Source organism: Cherax quadricarinatus, chromosome 10 (assembly GCF_038502225.1).
Source record: "Cherax quadricarinatus isolate ZL_2023a chromosome 10, ASM3850222v1, whole genome shotgun sequence".
In the NCBI taxonomy this organism is placed as follows: domain Eukaryota; kingdom Metazoa; phylum Arthropoda; class Malacostraca; order Decapoda; family Parastacidae; genus Cherax; species Cherax quadricarinatus.
Genome location: NC_091301.1, coordinates 26,378,285 through 26,391,452, shown reverse-complemented (window position 1 = coordinate 26,391,452; position 13,168 = coordinate 26,378,285). Strand labels below are relative to the sequence as shown.

The window sequence follows — 13,168 nt, the reverse complement described above, 5'->3', positions numbered from 1 at the left end:
CTTAGCTCATCTATCTTATTTCTTACACTCCTGCTATTAGTATAGTAAACCTTAAGGGAGCTAGTCCCTTGCTGCCCTCTGCTGTCCCCCTTTATTTGCTGACCTGATCTATTGTCTTTATTTATAACTTCATGCTGAATGCCTTTTATACATTTACTGTTTCCAACCCAAGTGTTGCAACCTGCTTGTTTCCCACACACACCCATACCTCTATCTTCCATCAGTTTAAAATCATAGGCATTTCACCAATGGCCTTCTCAATCGAGTCTGCAAGTGCTACCACCCCAGCCCCAGAGAGATGTACCCCATCCCTTGCATACATATCATGTTTGCCATAAAAGTTGTTCCAGTTGTCAATGAATGGGATTGCAAGTATTTTACAAACATTATTATACAACTGTAATCACACAAAATTTGTGTAACTGTACTTGTGTAAATTGCACCTAAATGAACTTCCTTTCTTACTTACTATTAGCCTAATTGCTATAGTAAATTTAAGGTGTCTTTTTGGGAAATTTAAAGATAGTCATTATGTACATTTTTCATGGAATAGAAATCTGTTAAAATTTTATATTACAAATAACAACCACATTGTCTACTACACAGAAACATAGTTGCTTGTTGTGGAATTCAAGTAATGAAGAAAATATCATTTATTACGTAAATACTTTTTTTATTAAGTGGGCTGTGACATGGAGTATTTTAAAGAAATAGAAAAGAAGCTTTATTTTGATAACTAGATTTAATAACAAACCAACCCAGCCTAACCTAAACCAGCTGTAAAACTCACTTAGGTTAAGATGGGTAATAAGTAAATTTATTTATTATAAGATATCTTCTTTACAGTATAATAATAATAAGGTATTAAAAGGTCCTCGATGGAAACAAGTCACTGACCTTTTTGGGTTACCCCAGGTTCTTTACACATACGATGCTATGTATAATAATTATCATACATAGATTATATTCTCTGTAACTGTATTTATGTATCCCTGAATAAACTTACTTACAAAATAAGTAACATTAGCATACTGTAAATTACCCAGAATAACCCAAATCAGTCTGACAGATTTATTTCCACTGGGATTTTTGTAATCACTCAAAATTTGTGTAACTTTTTCCCCCACAATCATTAAATACATCTCCACTGCATAACACACTTAACACTGGAGAATTTAAATAAAAAAAAAACCTGGGAGACAAGTACAGTGAACAAATGATCTTACTTCATAAAGAACCTATACTTGTCAAGTACAGGAATATCCAGTGTTAAATAATTATAAAACTTTGTATATGGCTCACCTACTTATATAACCGAAATAATATTTGCTTTATTCTGTTATTAGATGCCAACATTGTACACCAATAATAGCTTTAAAAGCAACCTTTGTAAATAAGATCAAATTTTAATGAGATCGATGTAAAATATTTGTAAAAAAATATTTTGAACCAAATAAAGTTCGCTTACCTGTGTGTGTGTGTGTGTGTAATTATAACTTAAACACTAACAGAGGTGTCAAGTTGATTTGGCAGCCTCGGGGAAGCCTTGACACAGTCACTCCCTCAAATTATTACATTTATATTGCTTTTTTCCCCCACTTCCACCCACTCCCAATCTACGTCACAATGTTTTATATCCACCCTTGTTTTGGCTACTACAAAGTAGGTACTAAGGTAGAGAGTAAAGGGGAAGAAAAGTGGTGCAATTGCAGGTGCAATGTTTGGCATAGCCAGAGCTTAATGGCTAAGTTATCCCCCTGAACTTCTCGCCATTTTAGCGATAATTATCTAATAAAACCTGGTTATATACGTACCCCTATAACTTAACGGCATCTTATTACTATTCTGGCGCTTCCTTACCGGGATCGAAGCGTCAAATTCGAAGAAATTGTCGGAATCCATAGCACTTTCTCCAGTACCGGGTCATGGTTTCCATCACCGACGAGCTCCAATATTTTGGACCATTCAGTGCGCCTTGATTCTTTTAACAAATATTCAACTAATTTCGTTAAACTATTCAACAATAATTTAGAAACTTAAATTTTATGTAATGTGATATTTTTTAAACTACGCTACGCATTTAAAATATTTATATATATACTCATATTTATTTTTACAAGAGTTTAATGTTTAAAGGTAAGTCTTTTACAAAGGATATAGTTTGGTGTTGGATTCTATAAATAAGCATTTAAAGCAAACGATGGAGGGTTGGATTATGTGTTCTAATTAATACACTTTCTGATACAGGTACATGTCAAAATCAGTTGTTAACGTAATGATCAATTACATCACTCGACCTAATATATATATATATATATATATATATATATATATATATATATATATATATATATATATATATATATATATATATATATATATATATATATATATATATATATATATATATACATATATATATATATATATATATATATATATATATATATATATATATATATATATATATATATATATATATATATTACTAAAGTGTAATGTATTGAACATTTATCATTGCTCAGTAATAACCCAGATGGGGACAGAAACTCAGAAAATTGATAAATCTATATACATTATTTAATTTTCTGAGTTTCTGTCTCCATTTGACAGAAACTTGAACTTGCCCATCATTATATGTTTGTTCTCATATGCTCAGAAACCCCTGGTCCACGAGAAAAGCGTGCATCTAAGTTCCTTAAGGCAGTGGTTCCCAAACTGGGGGTAAATTACCCCCTGGGGGTAATTTAACCATTTTTGGGGGGTAATGGAGGGGTGACAGAAAAAAAGTTATGAATTCTGAAAATCAAGAAAACAATGCGGTACCTAGTATGAGGATTATTGTTAACTTTGTCTTAGTATATAAAGTTGTAAAGTAAACCTATTATAAGTAAGTAATAAAGTTAAACCAAATAACAATAAACATTAAAAACTAATATACAGTATTAGAAAAGAAGAAATATATAGCTAAGTGTGTGGAAACCCAAAAGTATTTTGACAAGTATGCTTCAGGACAAAAGTCACTCAGTAGCCCAGATCGACCTGTCCAGTACGCGTCACTCACTTCCTGAGGCTGCCTCTATTTCACACTGTCAGTTTATCTGTGAGCATCAGCCGAGGTAGACATAAGCTGGTATGTATGTGTACTGCCCTGTGCAGTATATAGTTAGTATTTACCCACTGTTACTGTGAATTTGTAGCTATTATTAATTTTATATATAATGTATGTGTGGTTCTTACGTTTTCAATGGTTTTGCTAGGATTAGCAGAGTATGCGAGGCTCTATACGTTCACGTTTAGCCATATATATCAATAATAACAACATTTTGTGAAAGGGGTAACATGCTTTATGTGGCATGTTAAATTGGGTAACAAGCTGAAAATGTTTGGGAACCACTGCCTTAAGGAGCTAGGCAAAAGACTCATCAGGGTAACTAGGGATCCCAGGGCACTAGTTTTCTATTCCAGGGACTCAGTGCTGCTGTAGCGTAGGCAGGCACTCCAGCTCTGAGGAGCTGGATGAGATTTTTGCATTGTAATCTGTGACAAATACATAGCAATGTATACTTGAAATGTATCCTTCAAACCTTATGTACTGTATATGTCATCTTTATACCAGAAATGTATCTTTTAAGTCTTGTGTATCAATTATGTAATAAAATATACCTATTGGTCAGGGCCGGGTTTATAAGGGGGGCAACTGCCCCGGGCCCCCATGCCAGAGGGGAATATAATAATAAAAAAATAATTTAATAAAAGGAATTAACAAATAAAGTGGGTGTGTGTTAGGGGCATCAGAAAATAAAAAGAAATGGTATATGTATATATATATATATATATATATATATATATATATATATATATATATATATATATATATATATATATATATATATATTTAAATATATATATATATATATATATATATATATATATATATATATATATATATATATATATGTATATATATATATATATATATATATGCCTAACAGTTCGCAAACAGGCAAAATTATTTATAAACATTGTCTTTATGTCCACAGCAGGACTCAAACCTGCTAACTCTGTATGTACCACAGTTCAAATTTCTTTCGTTGTCCACTGCATGTGGCAGGATTCGATGAAATAACTTTCAAAATCATTGTCCTCATCGCTCTCGGGCTGTGTGGACAGGCTGCGCAGTCGCTCCTGAATCAGCTGGTTTTCTGGGCAGTTTTCCTCAGTACTTTCATAATGGCGAAAGGTGGACGTAGACGTGTCAACACCGTTTGTCTTGAACTTGTGAAGGAATCGCTCAATAGTCAGAACATCCATCTTTTGCTGATGGCGATATTAAGAGACACTTATGGCATCGCAAATGAGGAACTCTATGGCGTGTCGTTGAATGGTAGTTCAAGGCTTTTTGTCAAATTCCGGCAGAGCAGCACCTATGAAAATATGGTGGCCAGGTACCAGGATGTGGTTAAGCCGGTTAACCCTGGTGTTACTGTCCACCTCCATGATGTATCATGGTTTTACACTTGGATCAAGGTGCGTAATGTTCCTTTTGAAGCTGATGAGAGTGATTTAAGGAACGTTTTTGGGTGTTATGGTACGATACATTTGGTGACATTGGGACGTTGGTGTGATGGACCGCTTGTTGGTATGCCGGAAGGGTCTTTTTCCCTTAAAATGTCCCTAAAGCACCCTATACTATCGTACGTGGTTATGAAGGACTTCCGTACTCAAGTCTTCGTTACGTACACGGGTCAGAGGCGTACGTGTCAACTATGTGGGATATATGACCACATCATGGTGCAATGTCCTATGCGACGAGGTAGATTAATGGATGATGCAAGGACTGATGATGCAACAAAGCAGCAAGCATATGCTATGGCAATGCAGCATGAGTCTCTGGCACGGGAGACGTGGAGTGAGGAGGTAGAGAGGGAGACAGAGTTGTCTTCTACATGTGTGACCCTACCTGGAGTTGGAGAGGATGTAGGCTTGGTGTCGGCGATGGGTGAGGAGGATTTTGCAATTGCTCAGGATGTAATGGAGGCATCCATTCAGGAGGCTCTGCATGAATTGCTGGACGTTTCGGCGTCTGTGATGACCCATGCTGGGCTGGAAAATGAGGGTGTAGAGGCAACGGCAGGAGGCCCCAACGTGCAGGTCGCATGTGGTGTGGAAGCAGAGCAGGTTGTAGTAGTGGACGTCCACAGGGATACCACTCTAGAGGAGGATATGGTTGCAGATCGTAGCTCTCGCAAGAGAGCTGCTGTGATAACCGATAGTGATGACGTTTTGACTCCTGGGCAAATTTCTGGGAAAAAAGCATGGTACAATGTGTCCCATAGGGGCACAGGTGGAACAAAGAGTGTTGAGCATGTGAAAGGGGAAGGCATGGGGGGTGTGGGGGGAGAGAGGGGGGTGCTCATCTAGGATCTAAGAGTATTAAGGTGTCTAAAGGCAAGCCTCTATTAAATCCTTCAAGTGCATTACTTTAAATATTAACGGGTTGACGTCAGTAGATAAATGTAAGAGTCTGGAGGTATTTTTTAAAGAGATATGTACCTGACCTCGTGTTCCTGCAAGAACACAATTATAAATCATTGGGAGAGTTAATGATTGATGGATACGATGTGTACATGGGTTGTTCTGCATGATTGAAAGGTGGTGTGGCATTGTTAATTAAAGAAGCTAGCCCGTTTTCTCTGCAAAGATGTGAGGTGGGGGAGGAGGGGCGGGTGGTTCGGGTGGATGGTGCATGGGGTGGGGTTCAAGTGGGTTTCATAGGGGTGTATGGGCCTGTGGAAGGAGACATGGGCATCAAAAATAGGTTCTTTAGGGATGTCCTTGTTTACCATTTAAGATCACTGCCAGTCGTAACGATTCTAGGAGGTGATTGGAACTGTATTGTTCTCCCTAAGGACGTCGAACCTAGAGGAAGGGGTTTTTTCTCGGGGTATTTAGGGGATCTGTTGCGAGGTGTGAATGTAGTGGACGTGGGAGGGGAGGAGGTGGGTGGGGTCATGCATATGTTCATTAGGCACGATTATGCGGCGAGGCTGGATCAAATCTATGTTTCTCGGGGGGTGAGGGTAAGCAGCGTTTGTGCATTGAATGTGAGCTTCTCTGATCATAGAGGGGTTCTGGTAGACTTGGATTGGGAGGGATTGCCAAAGCGTTTCAGGGGTTACTGGAAGTTGAATGTTGGGTTATTGCGCAAAGGGGATAGGAGGGAATCTTTTGAGAGTGCTTGGGGGAGATGGTGGGCAGATGCTTGGGGGGGGGGTAGACATCCATGAGTGGTGGGACACGGTCGGTAAGAGGAAGGTGAGGGATTTTTATCAGAAGCGGGGAAAGGAAGAGCGGAGATATCAATATGGTGTTTTACATTGCCTTGAAGGTCAACTGCAGGAATGCTATGTGGGAGGGGGGGTGAGTATCCGGTGGTTGAGATTGAGGGTTTAAAACAACTGATTAGGGGCATTCAAAATCGTGAATTTGATGCGGCACGAAATGCGGGAGGAATCGATGAGGTTTTATGGGGCAACTGTCCTTCAGCATATGTCTTGAGAGAGCAAGGAAAACGTCGCAGGGCAACGGAAATAATGAGCTTGAGTGTCCAGGAGCAAATGGAGGGGTATCGTCAGGGGCAGGTGCTCATATCAACAGAGGGTATGGGTTGCTATGTGGATGCATGGTACGAGATGCATGGCAAAAGAGTGGGGGTTATTGATGAGGTGCTAGGGGAAATGGGTGAATGGGTATGTTATAATCTAGAGCATAAGGATCGGTTGAATCTGAGTGGACCTATAAGCGAGGAGGAGATTAGAATGGCAGTGGAGGGTATGAGTGTGGGAAAATCGCCGGGGATTGATGGTATTCCTTGTGATTTTTATAAGGAAAACTGGGAATGTTTGTGTGAATTTTTAGTGGTTTTATTTAATGCTATGAAAACCAAAGGTAGATTGGGGGAACAGCAACATACGGGTGTGGTGGTCGTGGTTCCGAAAAAGAAGTCTTGTGATTACGTACACGATTATCGATCGATATCTTTAATGTGTGGTGATTACAAGATCTTTGCTAAAATGTTAAGGAATAGGATGAAACGAGTTCTTGATAAAGTTTTGGATGAGGGTCAATATGGTGTGCCTGGGCGATCAATGTGTGTGGGGCAAGGGATCATACGTAGGTTTATAGACGAAAGTGGGGGGGCAAATAAAGGTGGGGTATTAGCATTGGATTGGCATGCGGCATATGACTGTGTGGAGCGTGAGGCACTGTGGAAATTAATGCAGTGGCAAGGGTTTGGGAGGGAAATCGTCAGTTGGGCAAAGGTGTTGTATGAACAGGCCATGGTATGGGTGCAGGTAAATGGTAGGCTAGGAAAACTAGTTAGGATGGAGAGGGGCTTGAGGCAAGGGTGCCCTGTGTCACAGCTTCTCTTTGCGTTGATTCAGGATCCGTTCTATAGGGCTGTGCGAGGGAGTGTAAGGGAGGGAGTGAAGAGAGATGAAGTGGCTGTGGAACCAGGGATCATGGGTTATGTGGATGATACCACGGTTCTGTTTAGAAGGTCAAAGGATTTACGAAAGGTGAGTGAATTGGTGGAGCGTTTCGGAAGGGCAACAAGGATGACGGTTAATAGGGAAAAGTCTATGCTTATGAGGGTGAGGGATGGTGTGGGTGGGGCTCTAGGACAGGAAGAAGGCTGGCCCCTGGTGTGTCAAATTAAGGTGTGTGGGATTGTTCATATGGAAAATCTTCAGGAGGCGAGGGAGGCGAATTCGAGAGAAGCTGTGGATAGGGTTCTGGGTAGATTGGCGGGATTGTGTACAGGAGGTCTGACGTTACATCAGCGTGCTATTGTGGTGAATGTGCTTTTGTATAGTAAGCTGTGGCATGTGGTAGGTATATATCCCTTGAATACGTGCGATGAGAAGCATCTGTTGAAGCGTGTATATCGATATATTTGGGGTTTGGGATGTGACTGGTTATCGAGAGATGTGTGTCTTCCAGCATGCCGGGGAGGGTTGGGGTTAATGGCGTTGCATCAAAGGATGTTGGGCATGTATGTTAAACACAGTTATTTGAGGGAGGGTAGGGTTGCAGGCACAGGTTTGGCATGGGTTCGAAGGGATTTGGAGTGTTGGATGAGGGGTAGAGATGTCCAGATGTGTGAGGGAATGTTGAGGTTATTAATTTATGCACGGGACCCACGCAGGGTCAAGATAGGACGACTGGCTTCTATCAACTTTTCTGTACTCGACTGAAGAAGCCTACTGTGTAGGCGAAACGTTTCGAAATAAAGATACCTAACTGTTGCATATGTGTCTTACCTAACAACCTGTCGGTATTTTATACCATTTTAATGTTCACGACTGGCTCAGGTGGGTAGTAGGGAGGTGGTTGCTAAGGTGGAAGGTATATATCCGATGTATGCGTGAAGTGATATATGGGGCCGTTTAAAAGGGTTACGATTGAAGGGAGGTAATGTTTAAATTTCTCCACAATATATTGCCGTCTGGAGAAGTGTTGGCAAATAGGCGTGTGCAGGAGGGTGGGGAGTGTTGTGTGTGTTTACCTGGAGTTTACCTGGAGAGAGTTCCGGGGGTCAACGCCCCCGCGGCCCGGTCTGTGACCAGGCCTCCTGGTGGATCAGAGCCTGATCAACCAGGCTGTTACTGCTGGCTGCACGCAAACCAACGTACGAGCCACAGCCCGGCTGGTCAGGAACCGACTTTAGGTGCTTGTCCAGTGCCAGCTTGAAGACTGGGGACATTGACACTGTCTTTCATGCGGTATTTTTTTGTGCGAGGTTGGAACCAGTGAGGGAGTGGTTTAGTAGGGTTTTACGTATGGTGGGTGTAGGTGGAATTAGTGTTTTAAGGGTGTTAAGCTTAGATGTGGGGGGTGGGGGTGCCGGTGCAGAACGCAATGGGTTATCTAGTCACAGATTTTGTGTATACGTCATGGGTTTACAGACATGTGTCAATAAGGGAGAGAATCAGGGCACTGACAGCTATATTTTATGGGACGCAACGGAGGAATAAGGACATCACTGGGAACAGGTGGCATTTAACCTTTTCGGAGGGATATCGTAACTCCCGCGTCAGGGACTTATGGGCGTTGCAAGCTTAAGGGGTAAAATGAAGCTGGCTTCTTGAGGTATGCGTGGGCGTGAGTGATGCTTTTGATAAATAAAGGTGTGGTGTACGGTGTGATAGTTCAGTAAGCTTGGTCAGTTTCAGAAGACTGCTTAGTTAAGGTTAATGAGATATAATGCTGTAATGACATAATAATTAGTTAAGCATTTGAGACTGTTCAGAGATTACTTCCAACAAAATTCACTGAAATGTATCAATTCAGCCATGCTTTAGTAAAAGTCCAGTTATTTTGTAATAATGAACATTTCAATATGAGTATGTTGTGACTTTTCTCCTTTACTGCATAAAGTTTTTGAGGAGATACATTACAAATTCATTATTTTAAAAATAATTGAATTTCTCCTAATATAAATAGACTTAACCATTCTGTGGAATCTGCTGTGAATAATTCGTCTGTGATCAAAAGGTTCCAAGATTATACATATGCTGTATAAATTTTGCAGTTGATGATTTATATGATCATGTAATTTGTATAATGCTTATTTTTGTTATGGAGTCATGTTTTAGGATAATTACCAGAGTTTGTTTTTAAGTAAAATCTCATAAACAGTTGCATGTCTATCTAAAAGTTACATAAATTAATGTTTGATCACTGCTGTGATAAGAGGCCATGCGCTTGCATATTTTAAATCCTACCTTTCTAATAGGTATCAGTATGTCACCATTAAAGACACAGCCTCATCAATACGGCCACTTGATACTGGAGTTCCGCAGGGAAGTGTCCTTGGACCCCTGCTGTTCCTCATTTACATCAATGATCTTCCAAACGTATCCCAACACCTGAAACCCATTCTCTTTGCTGACGACACGACTTACGTCATCTCCCACCCTAATCTTGCCACCTTCAACACCATCAACACCAGCATTGGAAAATAAGGAATATCCACTAGGAATTTTTATTGACCTAAGAAAAGCTTTTGACACAGTAAACCACCAAATCCTACTCCACAAACTTGACCACTACGGTATAAGAGGCCATGCGCTTGCTTATTTCAAATCTTACATTACTAATAGGTATCAGTACGTCACCATTAAAGACACAGCCTCATCAATACGGCCACTTGATACTGGAGTTCCGCAGGGAAGTGTCCTTGGTCCCCTGCTCTTCCTCATATACATCAATGACCTTCCAAACGTATCCCAACACCTGAAACCCATTCTCTTTGCTGATGACACGACTTATGTCATCTCTCACCCTAATCTTGCCACCCTCAACACCATTGTGAATGAGGAGCTGATTAAAATATCGACTTGGATGACAGCCAATAAACTTACACTTAACACTGACAAAACTTACTATATTATGTTTGGAAGCAGAGCAGGAGATGCACAAATTAACATTAAGATTGACAACACTCTAATTACCAGAAATAATGGGGGAAAATTCCTAGGCTTATACCTTGACAACAACCTGAATTTCAGCACCCATATCCAGCATATAGCCAAAAAAGTATCCAAAACGGTTGGGATCTTCTCCAAGATACGATACTACGTGCCGCAAAATGCCCTTCTCACACTATACCACTCACTTATTTATCCATACCTCACCTATGCTATTTGTGCTTGGGGATCAACTGCAGCAACACACCTAAAGCCAATAATAACCCAACAAAAAGCTGCAGTAAGAATAATCACTAAATCCCATCCCTGGCAGCACACCCCCCCACTCTTCAAAGATCTAAACTTACTCCCAGTTCAGTACATCCACACTTACTACTGTGCAATCTATATCTACAGGGCCTTAAACTCTAATATCAACCTTGACCTAAAACGCTTTCTTGATAGTTGTGACAGAACCCACGGGGATAACACCAGACACAAACATCTCTACGACATTCCCCGTGTCCGACTAAACCTTTACAAAAATTCAATGTATGTCAAAGGCCCTAAAATCTGGAATACCCTACCTGAGAACTCTAGAACTGCAGACACATTCATCACCTTCAAAACTACCATTAGAAAACATCTTATCTCCCTGATACACCCCGTCAACTAACTACACGAATACCACCTGGTGGTTCACACTTACACTCGCTCACTCATTTGACCATAAACAGAAATATTAATCTCAGTCTTAAAATAATGAATCCTGTGATACTCCAATACTGAAACTATATACTGTGCCAAAACAAAAGCATTCACATTGCTAAACTCATAAACTAGTATTTAGTCACTTAGCCATAATACCAACTTACCTCATAATTTGTAATATTTTACAATTAAGAATAAAATTAAGTATGCCCGAAATGCCTAGCCATGCTAAGCGTTCTAGTGGTACACTCTGTAATCACAATTTTACTACATGTAAACCAAACAATAACCAAATTTCTGTAAACTCAGCATTGTAATCCTTATAGAGAATAAACTTTGAATTGAATTGTTAACGAGGAGCTGCTCAAAATATCGACTTGGATGACAGCCAATAAACTTACACTTAACACTGGCAAAACCTACTATATTATGTTTGGTAGCAGAGCAGGTGTTGCGCAGCTTAACATTAAGATCAACAACACTCTAATTGCCAGGCATAATGAGAGCAAATTCCTTGGCCTATACCTCGACAACAACCTAAATTTCAGCACCCATATCCAACACATAACAAAAAAAGTATCCAAAACGGTGGGGATCCTCTCCAAGATACGATGATACTACGTGACGCAAACTGCCCTTCTCACACTATACCATTCACTTATATATCCATACCTCACCTATGCTATCTGTGCTTGGGGTTCAACTGCAGCAACACACCTAAAGCCAATAATAACCCAACAAAAAGCTGCAGTAAGAATAATCACTAAATCCCATCCCTGGGAACACCCCCCCCCCCACTCTTCATAGATCTAAACTTACTCCCTGTTCAGAACATCCACACTTACTACTGTGCAATCTATATCTACAGGACCTTAAATTCCAATATTAGCCTTGACCTAAAACGCTTTCTTGATAGTTGTGACAGGATCCACAGGCATAACTCCAGACACAAACATCTCTATGACATTCCCCGTGTTCGACTAAACACCTTTACAAAAATTCAATGTATTTCAAAGGACCTAAACTCTGGAACACCCTAACTGAAAACTCTAGAACTGCAGACACATTCATCACTTTCAAAACTACAGTTAGAAAACATCTTATCTCCTTGATCCACCCCGACAACTAACTACATGATAACGACCTGGTGGTTCACAATTACACTCACTCACCCACTGACTATAAACCCAGAAATACTAATCTTAATCTTAAAATAATAAATCCTAACTAGTCATAAGTTTGCCTATGATACTCCAATATAGACACCTTGTATTGTGCCAAAACAAAAACATTCACATTGCTAAACTCACAAATTATGATGTAGTCACTTAGCCTTAATACCATAATCTGTAAGGATTTAATGTTAAGAATTAATCGAAGTCTGCTCGAAATGCCTAGCCATGCTAGGTGTCCTAGTGGCCCTCTCTGTAATTAGTATTTTACAACATGTAAACCACACAATACCCAAAACCTGTAAACCCCACATTGTAACCCTTATAGAGAATAAACTTGAATTGAATTGAATTGAATTAAGTGTGGGAATGATGTGGATGTATTTATAGATGGGTTTTAATGGGGGGGCTCCCCCCCCCAACAGTTTTGTGTGTATGTGTCAGATATTTAATCATTTGGTATAATGTGTGTCAGTGAATGGTATGTATGTATTTTGCGTGTTTGTTACACATTCCTATTTTGTATTGGGTTTTCAAAAATTTTCTTCTGCACTTGTGATATGATTCTTAGTAATCTTGTTCAGATCCTGTATTGTGGTGTTATTTAATATTTTATAAAACCTTGTAATTTATAATGTTTTAAATAAAATATAAAAAAAAAACTTTCAAAACGAGCTTGGTGCCCGGGGGTATGGGGTAACATCGCTTTTCTTCGGCTAAGCGCCCATACTTATCTTGGGTCTAGCTCTGTGGTAAAACACTGTGGACTCTGATACAGAGTTACCAGGTTCGAGTCCTGCTGTGAACGTA

General features: G+C 39.8%; 1 protein-coding gene across 2 annotated transcripts in view; it reads right to left on the bottom strand.

Annotated features, from left to right (window-relative positions):
- Positions 1–1,973, bottom strand: part of Patr-1 (Protein associated with topo II related - 1) — a gene marked incomplete in the record, with an annotated part of 178,579 nt that extends 176,606 nt beyond the window's left edge. For both annotated transcript variants that reach the window (XM_070083723.1, XM_070083724.1), the window contains 1 exon segment: positions 1,861–1,973. In XM_070083723.1, coding sequence (XP_069939824.1) covers positions 1,861–1,902 — 42 coding nt within the window.
- Between the last annotated feature and the right edge of the window lie 11,195 nt (positions 1,974–13,168).